The sequence below is a fragment of the Clarias gariepinus genome, chromosome 11 (genome assembly GCF_024256425.1).
Source record: "Clarias gariepinus isolate MV-2021 ecotype Netherlands chromosome 11, CGAR_prim_01v2, whole genome shotgun sequence".
Classification (NCBI taxonomy): domain Eukaryota; kingdom Metazoa; phylum Chordata; class Actinopteri; order Siluriformes; family Clariidae; genus Clarias; species Clarias gariepinus.
In genome coordinates, this window is record NC_071110.1 from 4,157,983 (window position 1) to 4,173,773 (window position 15,791).

The following is a 15,791-nucleotide window of genomic DNA, read 5'->3' on the forward strand; positions in this document are numbered from 1 at the left end:
ACAGCCAACTTCAGACCACGTTTCAGTCCTGAATAAACCTATAAACTTTCTCACTTTACATAAAAAAAACATAATAGATTAATAAGTTTAATTACTTATTGTTTTAATTTTGATTCAATTTATTAATTTACAATTTTATTATTGAATTATAATTATACTATTTATTTATGATGTGTCTTTAAAAAAATTATAATAATAAAAACAAAAAAGTTATAAACAATAGCTCATTTAAATATAGACAATTTTCACTAATGTTTTCAAAAGACATACTTAATTACATGACTAGGTCTGTATATAAAATTTTTAGGAAGACACATGGTTGACGCAGAACTCCAAAACTGATGCAAGCACACGGCAACAGATTCGGCGGAGAAGAAGTAGTATAAGAAGAGACGTTAAGTGGCACCGAACACTTTTTAAATCAGTTCGTGTAGGACAACAAGTTGAAAGATTGTTGTGATTGTGTCATTTTTTACGCACTTTATATAAATGTACAGATAAACACAGCCCCCCCAAAAGCATTTTATAATAAAAATTTAAATCAATAAATATTTAATAATAAATAAAGAAAATAATATGATTAAAATAATAAATTTAAAAAAAATCTGGCCAGGTCAAAAACTGAATATATTAATAAAATGACAAATTAGGATGATAAACACAGTATAGTGAAAGACGTCAGGACATTTCTATGAAAAACATCCTGCACCATGAAATAAATATTTTTAATTTATATAAACAACTTAGAAGTGTCTAAAAGCATAGCATAAAACACTTGATGAATAACAATTACAATCTAATCTCTAAAATTAAATTCTTAATTAATAAATACATAGGACCTGAGATTTAAAACTTGTATTAAGTCAGATGAGGTCTCTAACAGTTACAGCAAAGCCTTTGACATTTCAGCAATTTTATTTTTACTCCATGACTCCACCCACCCATTCCCACCCCTGCTCTCGGAGCCCCGCCCCCAGGGTCCCTGGTGACTCGTAGTGTCTTTAAAAACTAAATTTACTGACAGGAAGTGCGTGCAAACATAAACAAGACTTCCAGACTAGAAATTAGCATTCCAAACAGATTTTCTCAGCCACTTAAAACACTTGTGTTTAGATCATTATTTAATGTCTATATTTAATCATGTTCTACCCATCCTCCAGGTTTCTTCTTCTGATTATTATTATTATTACTACTATTATAAAAAAGAAATTATTAAAAATGACTTTTGCACCTTTAAGCAGTTTGTAAAGTTGATGCATTTTACAGCAGTGATTCCACATTTAAGTTACTGCATCCCTCTAAACACTTCAGAGATTAAATTCATGCAATCCTAAAGTCCCCCAATAACCGATCCATCACACAAAGCTACAAATCTAGCTACAATACTTGCAAGCTTTTCTTACGACAACAAAACAGTAGATATTTCAGGTGAAAAGTTATAAACAACAACAGTGGGGCAAAAAAGTATGTAGTCAGCAACCAGTGCAAGTTCTCCCACTTAAAAAGATGAGAGAGGCCTGTAATTTTCATTATAGGTATACTTCAACTATGAGAGACAAAATAAGAATTTTTTTTTTTTTTTGAAAATTACATAGATTTTTTTTATGAATTAATTGGTAATTAAAAGAAGTATTTGGTCACCTACAAACAAGCAAGATTTCTGTCCCTCACAGACCTGTAACAGGCTCCTCTGACCTCCACTCCTTACCTGTATTAATGTCATCTGTTTGAACTTGTTATCCTGTATAAAAGACACCTGTCCACAACCTTAAACAGTCACACTCCAAACTCAACTATGGCCAAGACCAAAGAGTTGTCAAAGGAAAGAAACAAAATTGTAGATCTGCACCAGGCTGGGAAGACTGAATCTGCAATAGGTAAGTAAGTAGCTTGGTGTGAAAAAATCAACTGTGGGAGCAATTAACCCCGTCCGGTCAAAAAGATCATAAGAACTGTAAGCAAAAATCCCAGAACCACACGGGGGGACCTAATGAATGACCTGCAAAGAGCTGGGACCAAAGTAACAAGGACTACCATCAGTAACGCACTGCGCTAGCCAGTCTCCAGATCTCAACCCCATAGAAAATCTTTGGAGGAAGTTAAAAGTCCGCGTTGCCCAGCGACAGCCCCAGAACATCACTGCTCTAGAGGAGATCTGTATGGAGGAACAGGCCAAAATATCAGCAACAGTGTGTGAAAATCTTGTGAAGACTTACAGAAAACATTTGACCTCTGTCATTGCCAACAAAGGGTATATAACAAAGTATTGAGATAAAATTTTGTTATTGACCAAACACTTATTTTCCACCATAATTTGCAAAATAATTCTTTAAAAATCCTACAATGTGAATTTCCTGATTTATTTTTCCTTATTTTGTCTCTCATAGTTGAGGTATACCCATGATGAAAAATTACAGGCCTCTCTCATCTTTTTAAATGGGAGAACTTGCACAATTGGTGGCTGACTAAATACTTTTTTGCCCCAGTGTACATTTAATTCCTACAGGATGTAAATTCAGCACACATTCACCGACTCCCCACTTCATTATAATTAAACTCTTTTATGTTTATCATTTATATTTTCGCAACAAATACTTGTACAAACCAGTACAAAGTTTTAGCTTTAAATTATCTGATACACAAAGGAAAATATCTTTACTCACTGGCATACGGTGTACGGTCAGCTCTGTAATTATTGGCACCGTTAAGAAAAATATAATTTGAATTAAAGTGTAAATAATTTTAGTGCTCAAACTGAAGGCCTTTGACAGAACTTGTGTGTTCTTTGTATGCTTAATGTAAGAACATTGAAAAGTCACTTCATCAGAAATGATGGTGCTGTTAATGTAATGACTGTTCTGCCTCGATTCTGACTGCAAACGACCCAAAGAAAAAAGATTGACTGATGTCTGGTTCCTGGTGTTAGCCATTTTGGGTCTGAAATTAAAATAAAAATATCTAAATTTATTAAAGAAAAAAAAAAGCCAGTGAACCCTGAATTTTGGGTCATGGTGTATATTTAAAGTTATTCCTAATGAGCAAGCTGGATGCAACAGTGGCAAGAAAAAACTCCCTAAGAAGACATGAGGAAGAAACCTTAAGAGGAATCAGACTCGAGCAGAAACCTGTCCTTGTTTGGGTGACACCTGAGCGTGCAAATATAAATTATTTAACTCTTGTATCTAAAAAAAAATGTAAATAATTTTAATTAATGATGTTTAATTACACAAAAATGTATAAAACATTTTCATATAAGGCAATTTTATTAATTTCTCGACACTGGTTCCAGAATTAACATTGTTATTTAATAAGTATTGGAACAGACGATTTTGATTGATGCATCGATTTAAAAGGTAACCAGAGAACTCAACGGAGCTAATAAATTATTATGAATTACAATTGATGTATATTTAATGTATTTTAAACTGAAGCAAAAATAGGCTATAAAAGCAGTTGGTCACATCACTTGGGGCTTACTAAATAAAAATCAATTACTCAATTCATTAATAATTCATATTTAATAAAGTCTCTTGGTCTGATGTTCAATTTACCAAATGAAAAGTTTGTGAGCTGCATTTTGCCTTTTTCCTGTCATAATGTTCTCTACTCTTCTGAGATTTGTGCTGATTCAGCTAGAAGAGAATAAGTGAGATCAGCTGCTGATGTCAGGACGATGAGAAGGCTTGAGTTCCAGATCATCCCAAAGCTGTTCACTGGGTGGGGTTAAGTTCAGACAAATTTCTGTACAAGACACTCGAGTTCTTCTGCTCCAACATTAACACACCATGTCGTCATTGAGTTCACTTTGTGCACAGGGGTATTGCCATGCTGGAACAGGTTTGAGCCTCTTAGTTTCAAATAAAGGGAAATTGCATACAAAGGGATTCTAGATAATTGTGTGCTTGGAGATGGTGTGCATGTGGACACTATCTTAAATTCACATGTCGCTTCCATGTTAAACAATGAATCTATGGCCAAGTCCTAATCTTCTGGCAGAGGTAGCCTCATTAAAATACCAACTAAAATATCCTGATACTTTAAATTCTTGCTGACATCAATCTTGGAGAGACCAACTGAATCTCTAGTCGTTTGGTTTAGAGGATTTTTTTTTTTTTTTAACTAACTACTGTATACTACATCTAGCCCTGCTTACTAAATCTGCTATGAGCCAAAACAGCTATCTAGGAGTTAAGCAGGTGACAATTCTTTGTTTTCCACCAAAATCATTAACTTAAAAAAAAAAAAAATTTAGCTTAGAAACAGAAAATCTTGTGTTTCTGTGAGACTGACCCACAAAACTAGAGAATAATGTTTTAAGGTAGACACCAAATAAAAAAAAATAATAATAAAAAAATCACAAATAATTTTAAATAATTTTAATTGGTAAAAGTTAGAAGAAGTAAAAAGTAAAAATCTGGTTAATGTTATTCATACTTATACTATATGATGTAATTAAAAAAAATTAATTAAAGTAAAAGAAACAGAATAAAAATCTGCTTTAAAAGGCAAATGAGGACAAGAGGACGAGGCTCTTGAGGGAAAAACATCAGAAATCTTGGATGCGATCAAACGCGCTTTGAGCCAAGTTTCTCTAAAATACAGCAGGACAACCTCCGCTACACGGCTGACACGTCGAGATGGATTACAAAGGAAGTGTACGAATACAAACAGTGCTTTAAAAATCATTATGCATTCTACGGCTGGAAAAATAGTACGCTGCTTATCACAGCAGCTTTTAAAAACTTAGATAAGCAATTATTATTATCATTATTATTAATAATAATAATAACAATAATTATAATAATCTGTATTCTAACTAGAGCGGTACATTATCTGTAGAAAATGTAAGTGGTGCGTGTCGTGGCAAAACTCGGACCTCTGGGCCTTTTATAATGAAAGTCTACAGAATCAGATGCTAAGGTGCTCTCTAAAGTGGTTGCTAGGGTGTGGTTTGACAGCTTCACAATGATCCTGACTGACTAATTGGTTGCCTGAGTAAAATGAGCCCTCCCTCATATCTTTATGGCAATAGGATCCTGTTGAAAAATTTTATTGGCCTACAACTGTAGTTAAGTGTGAGGTACAAAATACCCAGAAGGCCTAGGTTCAAGATGTTTAAAATTAACATTTAAAATTGGGGAGCTTGCAAAATTTTTCGTGGGGTGTCTGTGGTTTTTTGGCTGGCCAGTCCAGTGCTGTCCATTTACTTTTGGTTGCAATAAACTTTTTTGCTCTTTCAATACTCAAATTGCTGTTTGTTGGGTTTTTGCTTGGAAAATTGGTGCAGTTCACAAAATTTGCCATGACAATCCACAGTTAGGTTCAGTTTCAAAGTTCCTATGGAAGTTTCTATGGCAGGGAATGCAACTGTGAGCACTTCCTGTTTCAATGAGGAGTACCTTTACCATGATATGTAAATAAGGGCAAATTATTAATTAATTAATTGCCCTGCGGGGGCAACATGCCAAAGAAGAATAAAACAAAAAAAAGAAAAATAAGCCTGCAAGATAATACAAGTGATGCTTTTGCGTCAAAACGTACGAGATGACCAGGACTGTATATCACCTCCAGGGTTTCTGCTCCTCACCTTTTGACTACATAGTACTGGCGAGAATTTAAAACTACGTTCACCCCTGTTAATTACACCATCAGTCGCCAGCTCTGTCGCGGGAGGATACGTGCTGGCGAAGCAAAAAGAACTGGTTAAATTAACAAACAAATGATGTTTGTGGAACTATTGTATAAAAGCAATATCATACTCAAGGTCGTGTTGTGCTAAATATCAGCACGGCTGTGATGTGCAATATTGCTTAAGTATCTACGTAAGCTATACTGAGTTGTGATGCCAAATGAAGCTGCTCATGAAGCTTCTGTTACTGTCGATTTCACAGCAATAAGGGTCGGACCTCGCCATAAACGACGCTCACTGTTTCCTTAATTCACTGCAATTTCCTAATGATATGGAGTTTAACTGCACAAAACACTTGCTTTGTTTAAGTTTGGTCTTCCTACTATTCCGATTGGCTGGCATTTCACAGAAAGTACAGATCTACCCAAACATTTATGAACACCATTTCTTGGGCCCGATAACAACACAGAGTGTAAGATTTGCCAGAAAGAGATCTTTTAAAACGTCTGGTCATTTTCAGAAATCCAGATGATCCTACTGTGTAGGTGTACAAAGAAACAAAAAATCTAAGCAAAACTCTGCTTTTCTTTTTTTGCATTGACTAGGGTTTAAAAAGAAGTTAATTATATTTTCCCCCATATGTGCAAATGTGATTTCAAATAAGAAGATCCCCACTTCAGCGGGCAGTAACTCATTTGCAGACAGTGAAATGAAGTGTATTATTACCCTGCCCCTCTTAAACAGAGTGTTCGTGTCGCTCTGCAGCAGCTGAAACATGAGTAAAGGGTTCTCGCACAATATTTTTCCCTCTCACACTAAACCATGCGTGTTGAAGTGACAGCTGGAGCTGTGCTCCGCTTGATGTGCTCGGTCCCTCTCGAAAAAATCTCGATCTCGAAGCAAACTTGTCGGGCTGCATTCCAAATCGTCACAGGTTTCACACGGTTTTACGTGCAGTACCGATCTGAGACACCCGTAGTTCCACACCTGTAGTCAATCAACACGTCTGACACAGCACTGACCTACCTTTTTATTTTTTACTGACTTTCCTTTTCTTCTTTCTGATGTTTGATGTCTGTGGGCGTGTCAGAGAGTGAGAGAGGCGGTTATGACAAGTCCTCACAAGCAATATGTAGATTAATCAGCACATTGCTCTTCATGTTACAAAACACTGCTATTAAAACAGCAAGACTGCATTTTCTTGTACTGACATGAATCGCAGTCCTCTCATCGCCGTACGTGCTAATATGTAATGCTAATTCTACCGTGCTAACCACTAGTTCTCAAGCATCAATCTATCAAGGAATATTAATGAATAAACATCGGAGACCTGCTTGGGAATATTAAATAGTATGCCAGATTTCTGAAATGAACACTTATAGTGGAGGGAAAAAAAAAGCACTTATAATAAGTAATGACTAATAGGCCTGAAGCTATCAAATATTTTAGTAATCGAGTATTCTACCAAAAATTCTATCGATTATTCTGATAAAATGTACTTTTGCTTAATTAAACAGCAATGTAAAATATATAAGAGAAACAAAGATGAATTGCTTTTCTTCTTAGAAAAATCTACTTTTATTTTTTAAATGCATACAGCATTTTATCAAAAATAAACAGTCATTATTCACAATACAAGGAATAGCTTAAAGTTGACTGAGAAGAATTAAGTGCATTACAGTGCCATACATTCTTATTATAAAGTCTTTTCTTAGATCCAAAAAAAAAAAGGTATTTCAAATGACTAAGTATTAAGAAAAAAATAAGGCAATAAAATTTAAAAAAAAATTTAAATTAATTAAAAGAAGCTTTGAGGCAGGAGAGTTCATTTTTTGTAATCGAATTACTCAAGGAATCAATTCAGCCCTAATGAGTAATGAAGAAATCAATAAACTGGAGGTCAGACAATTTAACTCACAACAGTTTTAACTCACAACAAACTCATTTCCTCCCATATACAGGTAGTCCCTGAGTCGGCCTTACCAGTTTCAATGAATCTGTCCAGGAGCACCATGATAGAAAATGCCTGTCCTGTAAAGCTGTCCTGATCGTCAATAATCCAAATTTCGAAAAATCCTCAACAAATCAGAGTTTACAGTCCATTACAGTGGAAAACAGTCTTGAGACAAAATGACGTCCGGGATTCCCCTCACGATTTAAAGGTGCAGAGACAACACTTACATTTGAGGTGTGTGAAATTCATTTTCTTATGCGCCGTTTTGGGCTACATGATGGCAGTGTGTGGGAAGGGGACAGATTTAATCAAGTGGATTGGTATGCTTTACATTGTATATCCGTGTCAAAGACGTTTAAGACTCACTTTGTCAAACCTAAGAACAAATCCGACTTACGAATGTGCTCCAGGAACGTAACTCCTTCAAAAGTAGGGGACTACCTGTACTTTTTAGACATGATGAACAATGTCTCGCTTATATTCTCTCTCTCTCTCTCATTTAAAACACAACGTATAACTTCAGTGAAAATTTTAAAAAGGAGTTAATTTCTTACCTCCTAATGAAAATTTCAGCACATCAACTATTACATTCACATTACAGCTGCGACTACTGTCCAAGCTAATGTACGAAAATAATTCACCCGACCAATCAGATGTGTGATGTGGTATAATTGTGCCAAGTCACTCAAGTGCTGTTGTGGTGGATATCAGCTGCTCCCTCGTGCCAACGAGCCATTGCAAAACAGCATGTCCTCAAGAGGTGGCAGAAATCACTCTCTAACCCCTAATCAAAAACCTACATTCAAAGCCAGTCACGGAAGCACTTTCAACAAGAAAAGACATCTGATATCGTCTTTTCATCTTGAACAACGCTATGTCCACTTGATATTTCCTTCCGGCTTGTTTTATTTCACCCTAGTGCAAGCTATGAAGCTACCTTGCTTTCTAACACAAGGCTGAATCTGAAATCTATGTACATAGCTTTCTGTTTAACCCTATTTGGGAGTTAATTTAACCTGGAACCCAAAAGTTAACGGACCCGATATTCTGAAGTGGAACAAGTGGAAATTAAAAAAGCGCTATAGAATTTTCTTTTTAAATGTTATTTAATTGAATTAACTTTAAATTGGTAACATACTTATAACAGCATATGCTGAGTTTTTTTTAATATGCGATATTAAATGATTTGTTAATTTAGTGAGCAAACCTTTCACCTATCAAAGTTAATATTCCAAGGAACCTGGCCTCATTTCCAAATTTCCAGTTCAAATCAATTGAAATAATTGTCCTTGTTGGTCTTGTCAATCATTAAAATTCAGATTGTTTATATTACCCTAGTCCTACAATCACACCTGACTGTAATCTATACTGAACCATATCAATCAGGTAAAAGTTTAATATTTAACACTTTTAAGCATGTGTTTTACAACTCCAATAAATTGCAAACTCAATCTACGGGACCAATTATGTGGGGTTAACAGGCGGTGGCCCAAAAAGGGACCCTTTAGAGGACACACCAGCAGGCTCTGATGTCGTAACATCCCTCGACGTCTGGACTCTACATCGCTCTGGACTTCGGTCGTGAAATCAGTCACACGGATGAGCACAGTCTTAGGGTGATACGGGAAAAAGCCATCAATAAAGCCATGAGTCATTTCTCGAGAGGCTTTGATAGCTTGTGTGTTTAATGGTGCTGGGAAATAAAAGCAGGTTGTGTTTTTTTTGTTATGTCACACAAGTCTAAATGAACGTCATAATTTTGTGCTAGATTAGAGGAGGATTTCTGTAGGGGAAAAATGAGGAAATGGACCTCATAAACATCCGCGGTGATGTTGCAGCCCAATTAGAGGGTGTGTATCACAACATAACGAGCACTCTGTGAGTTAAGAGATCTTGAAAAAAAGAATGCACGGACAGAGAGGAGAACCTGACTGCAATGCCAAATGAAAGCTAAGGGTTTAAAGGGCAAAATTTAATAAAACTAAGGATGTGAACCCAAAAAAGCCTAAATACATTTTTCTCAGGAATTTAGTACTGTATTCCTAAAAATATTTAACAAGCATTGAAATCTGGTGTGTTGATAATTGTTTAAACCTCATGTCTTGTCCAAGCCGAAGATAATCTGCTCAACTCTCTAGTTTAGAAGGCAACTATATTATACTGATCACCCGTAAATTCAAAAGAAGCAGCAGGGAAAATGCGAGTATTTTTTTTTTATATAGGAGTAACAAAACCTTTTCCAAGTTTACCTTAAATAATTTGAAAAGTATGATTCAATTCTAAATCAAACACTGACACATTGATTCATTTAAGTGGATTGGCCAACAAATGTAAATAGAATAATTAAAAACGTATCAAACAATCTGAGAGTCCCGATATCCAAGAAATTTAAATTTAAACAGACGGTGACCTAGAATAGCAATTCAACAAAACACCTAGCAATCTACTACATGTCTAGGTTTCAGGATAAACTTAGCATGGAATAAGTGTAACCTAACCATGATGTCTTGCGTCTGCTTTATTTTACAAACTGCCTAACTCAATCTACGGGACCAGTGAAGGCTGCGTGCTTAATGGAGAATGCGCATCCCGTCTATTCTCAGCATGGCCACATTTAGAGGCTTAACAATTTCTAATTTGGACTACAGCTGCACTTACTCCAGTGTACGGCGTTTTGGAAAAAACATACTGAGTGACAAACAAATCGCACACCTTCATGTGTAGAATCCACTCTGTGTGAAGCAAAGGGTTTCCGAATGTATAATCGCTTAAACAAATGTGGTAAAATCTTTTTTTAAATTATTTCAAATATCACATTTCGTGTGCTAATATTGTACAGCGAAATCTTGGCATACAAGTTTAATTCATTCTGGAAGCGAGTTCTTAAGAAAAAAATCTGCATTGAGATGCAAATTTCCATATAAAACAATAATGTTTCTTATTATACCAAAACTATTACCAATATTAACAGTTTCCAGTTTTTTTTTGCATATAAAAACAATCAAAGCTTTAGAAAAGACATGTAAATAAAGAATCAAGAAATTATATGACAAACCTCACTTAAACTTAATTTATGATTCCTCTTGGCACAGGCTTTTTTTTTGATGATTTCTTTCTTATTTTCCACTGAAAGTGGCTCGCTTTTCTTCTTGCTACTGTCTTTGCTAACTTTCTTGGGACCAATGGTGCTATGTCTTCACTAAATCTTACAGGATACAAAAATGAACAAGTAAGTAAATACATAAATTCTTTAAAATTTCCAGACTTGCTTAGCTTTCCAATGTTGTAAACAAATTTTGACTGACTCCCGTACATGTGCACAACGTATAGTAGACAGCGTTCTTTTTTTGCTTGCCGCAAATTCTTTGTATGTCGCTGAAAATTCTTTACAAAGAAAAACTCAAAAGGAAAGACATTCATATGCCAAGGTTCCACTGTACATTCAGACAAAACTCTGTAACTCCACTGTAATCTTTTCCTATTAAATTCTTGGAATTTCTATAGCCGTTTTACCTACTAACGGTATGTGCTGCAAACCAGCTTTCTGGGGTTTCTAGATAACCGTTCAAAATATTTGAACACAAAGTCAAATTAGTTTTCAATCTGAGTCATAATTCATGACGATGGTCAGGATTAAGAAGGAAAGTTTTTAAGAGTGTGATTGAGGCTGTCAGGATTTACCAACACCATGCTTATAATTGTTCTGCGTTCTTCCTTGGAAACCTGACCTGACAGAGCTGTTTTGACAAGACAGCAGACTTTATTTTTTTTTCATAATTACAACAAAACTGGTACGTCAGTACAAGGAACAATCCTTTGGCTTTTAAGTCGTTTGATGTTACCCAAATATATCTTACTGACATATAATAAATTGCATAAACTTACAACCTTTCCGTACCATAAGAAGCAACTGACTAGCTGGTACACTGAAGGTATTGTGAAAAAATTCAAAGGAATAAAAGGGGAAACAATGCAACATGCTTTGGTGCCACTCCTTCTTAAAGAGGCAAAATACCATTGAGATTGGAGATTGGAGCAATGACCTAAGCTCAACACACAAACGATTTTGTTGCATATGCAAATTTGTCCATGGTATATTAAACTAACATTAGCCAGGAAGCTCTAGAGGGTGTGAACCTGTTTAATTTCTCTTTTTTTGGAGGATTTATTAGTTGTTTAGGATGTCAAGTTAACATATTGTAGTTTTTGTAAACAGTTGTTTTGGGAGGCTGTGATTGTCCTTATTAAAGAATACTGCATATTACTTCCAGCTTGAGCACTCTAGTTATTGGGTATAGCAGGTGGTCAACTAGGAGGCTGGGATAGACACCCTTGTTTATGTTGTGGCCAGTCTAAATGGGACGTAACAGTAGTCCTTATACTATAAATCTGAAATTTGGACATAAATGTAAGGTGATTAAGGGTTTTAAATTCCCTGGTGCATATACCATTCACATTTTTACCAAAAGTTTAATAAAGGTGAATGGCTTCCATACCGTTGTCAAGTTGCTGGGGCTCTGTGGTGACTTGAACGAGCTTGTCGGCTCGACAGTCCAAGAGCAAGTATAAGCAGATGATCCAGAAAGCTGCCAGCTTGCTAAAATCCATTACGAGACTTCTAGCACAATCTGTGGAGGAGAAATGGTTAGACCGGTTTAAATTTAAACGTCATTTTTGCTGAACTGCATTGTCGGACTGGCGTGGACAAACTTGACTAACATTCCGGTTCAAAAGTTCACTTCCTGACTGACCTATCGTTAAGTCAATGAGGCAAAAGACAAGGAGGGAAAGAGAGAGAGAGAGAAAAAAAAAAAACACACCACAAACACTTGGTGTAATGCTATTATAGGAAAATTATTAACAACAGAATGGGGTTTATTATTACTGCGTAATTTGATTAAAAAAAAAAAAAACATTTAGCCTATTTTTACACATATTGCAGTTGTGATCTGCAACCATTAATTTGTACAATTTAATATTTAAATATATTTACCGAGTCTAACAACAAATAACGGCACGAATGATCTCATTAAAAGATAATCAATATCTATTTATTACCTTAAAGTATATTAAAAAATAAACAAACAAATTTAAATGATGGTATTATATACATATTCATTGTTTCCCAGACATATAATATACTTAGGCGAGACACCAGTATATTTGCCAGCCGTTTTTAAAAATCTGTCTGGAAGAAAGATGCCATCAGTTTGCATTAACCAAAGCAAACTGTGGTTTGGTGATATCTCTATATATTAATATATATTATTTATTAAAACATATTAATGCAAAAAATGTTACGTGTTTTGACAAACAGTGCAAAGTTTGTACACCGAAGAGTTTTTAATGTTTTTACTTCATCTTACTCTTCACATATGTGTAGCTTGAGGGCAGGGTTAGTATGTTGGATCTCTGAAATTATTGGAACATAATAGAAATAACAAATAAATAAAAATTAAAAAAGTGGTGTGCGGATTGGATGGTTCGCTGAAGGACTAACAACAATCAAATAAATCAAAATATTTGGTCATGCATATTTGCTGTTTGTGTTAGCACATTCCACTGGCAACCAACTCAAGTATATTTCACATCTGTGGCAAACACTGATATAACACTTGTGATGCAATTAATTGTGCAGCATTAATGTTCATTATTTTCCTATAAAAGCATGGACCTGGGGATTTTACGCACTTAGAGTTACTTTTGTTGTGGTCAAATATGTGAAAATACTTTCAGGACTCTTGTTTTTGAAAAACATAATCGATATCTTGAGCAATATCAAAAATCATGACATTTTGTGGCCTCTGTAAAAAAAAAATTTAAAGCTTCTAGAAAAGAACTAAAATATTTTCAAAATCAATTTATACAATTTTGATAGAAAAAGATGTATTTTTCCCTAGAATAAAATTATAATATTTAATAGGGATGGGAATCAAATTCTATACGCATTACAATTTTATAAATATCCTGATTTGATATTACATTTTTCTTCGATTATTTTACAATTTTAAACGTTTAAAAAAAAGTTAATTATTAATTTGATGTGGCTTATTTCTTTAAAAAAATAGTTTTGTTCACTTAAAAACCAAGGGTAGCAAATAACTTTAGTTCAGAACAAAGACAATATTGCGAGAATAAAGACGGTATTTTTGCGATAAATAAATCGTCACCCTACCCCTTCACAATACTGAAGTACTAGCGTTTTCTTCTCCAAGAAAAAGCATGATTGCAAAACTTATTTTAATACCTAAAGTAAAAATAAACTGCAATTAATTTACAAAATTCTTACATTACTAAATTACAATTCCACCTGTAAGGTGATTAGTTAGCAAGGTTAGCTTAGCTCTCAGTAATGCTATTCCTTTAGTCCAGAGCTAATAATTCCTTTAGTGTCATTGGTCAATATTATTTTACTTTATAACAAACATATTGCGCATAAATGACATGTATGTTCAGGTTTTATGATAGACATTTTAAAAAACATTCAGGAACAGAAGCGAGGCTACAGAAAGCAGAAGGCATCGGTGACATATCACGACATTTCACGTTAGGCTAACCATGCTAACAGAAAAACGCCATGACACAACGTTGCGTTGCCAGATTGAGCGGAATTCACGTCACGCATGAACGATTTAGATCACGCCGGATTGGACATTTTAGTTTATGTATTGTAGTGTAATATTTAATTAATTATGTAAGACAATCTATACATTTCTAATCGCATTAAACCGTGAAAATTAATCAATTATCGCACCAAATCTGGCAACCCGTGGATACTTCACAAGCTAGCTCGCGATTGCAACCGTCATTTGTTTAAAATAAATTTATATGACAGTTATTTGGACAGTTATTTGAACAGTTATTAACGGATTTTTACGGGTTTAAAAAAAACCAGTACGTGTATAGTGGTATCTCATGTATGTTGTGTCTCTCGTGTATGTAGACTCATAGCAAGATACCCTAACGTCTTTTAATGTATTTAAATACGTAGTTTATGACAATAAAATGGTGTAGTTTAGGCTAACAAAGAACACTTTCGACGAAATTGATTGTGCGAAATGAATATAAAGTGTCATACCTCAGGTTTGCGTCGACTTTTTTTCCCCCTGTAGATTCACTATGAATGGATCCTTTATGTCCTAATCCAGATCCCAGGAGAGTCCCGACCACAGCTCTCCATTGAGACACCCTGCAGAAACAGCCGACAGCTTGGACGCTTGTTATAACACTGAATAAATACAGTCCTGTTGTGTGTTTAATTCAGAAATAAGAGATTAAGCTCAGCTCGTCGCTTGTTACAGATCGGCTCAGCGTTTAGATCAGATCAGCTCAGCTCAGCTCGACCTGCATTGCAATGGATCAGTATGGAGTGCCTGTACACCAGCCAATACACAAAGCTGTGTGTGGGGATGTTTTAACCAGATAGACTCAACTCAAACGCGTCCCGGTCCTTTTCATCAATCCCTCAGATATCCAAATTGAGCGTGCGTTTAAGGACAAGCTGTGTAGCTGTCCTCTTTTTACCCTCACTCACACTCGCCCCCGCTTCCTCACTCCTCACTAGCACGCTTCTCTGAAAGACTGCAGACAGGGTTGCCAGGTCTTTCAACACTGAATCGAAAACCTAAAACTGGATCCTTTCACACTACAATGATCATATCTAATCACTCGCATTAATCTATGTTTCATTGAAAAAATATTTTAGTTTGCTCGAGATGTTCAAGAAAGTAGAAACAAATTAAAAACATTTACCTGTTCATAATAGCGTGTTGTGGGCTACTGATTCGACTCCCTGAGTCGACTCTTTTAAGTGAACCACTTGTACACATATGCCATAACATTATAACCACCTGCCTAATATTGAGTAGGTCATAACAGTGATGCATTCTGTGTTCTGACACCTTTCTACCACAACCAGCAGTAACTTTTCCATCAATTTGATCTACACTAACACTTCTATTGGATCAGACTACACTGGCCAGCCGTCACTCCCCATATTTGCATTAGTGACCCTTGGCCCTTGTTCCCCATGACCCTGTTGTAAGTTCACTGGTTTTCCTTCCTTGGATTACTTTTAGTAGGTCCAGTCTACTGCATACCGGGGAACATCCCACAAGACCTGCAATTTTGAAGTTGCTCTGAACCAGTCCTCTAGCCACTCAAATCCTTGTGCTTGCACATTTATTTATTTTTTGCTTACCACACATC

At 35.4% G+C, this 15,791-nt stretch overlaps 1 protein-coding gene across 2 annotated transcripts in view; it reads right to left on the reverse strand.

The window, feature by feature from the left end:
* stim1a (stromal interaction molecule 1a) overlaps positions 1-15,144 on the reverse strand; it is a 53,182-nt gene extending 38,038 nt beyond the window's left edge. The window contains exons 1-3 of one of the 2 annotated variants that reach the window (XM_053506992.1): positions 15,017-15,144; positions 14,662-14,772; positions 12,080-12,211 (exon numbers count right to left, since the gene is read on the reverse strand). In XM_053506992.1, coding sequence (XP_053362967.1) covers positions 12,080-12,191 — 112 coding nt within the window. In that variant the 5' untranslated portion in view covers positions 12,192-12,211; positions 14,662-14,772; positions 15,017-15,144. Of the gene's footprint in view, positions 1-12,079; positions 12,212-14,661 lie in introns of both variants that reach the window. The other variant, XM_053506993.1, reaches the window with a different exon arrangement.
* Between the last annotated feature and the right edge of the window lie 647 nt (positions 15,145-15,791).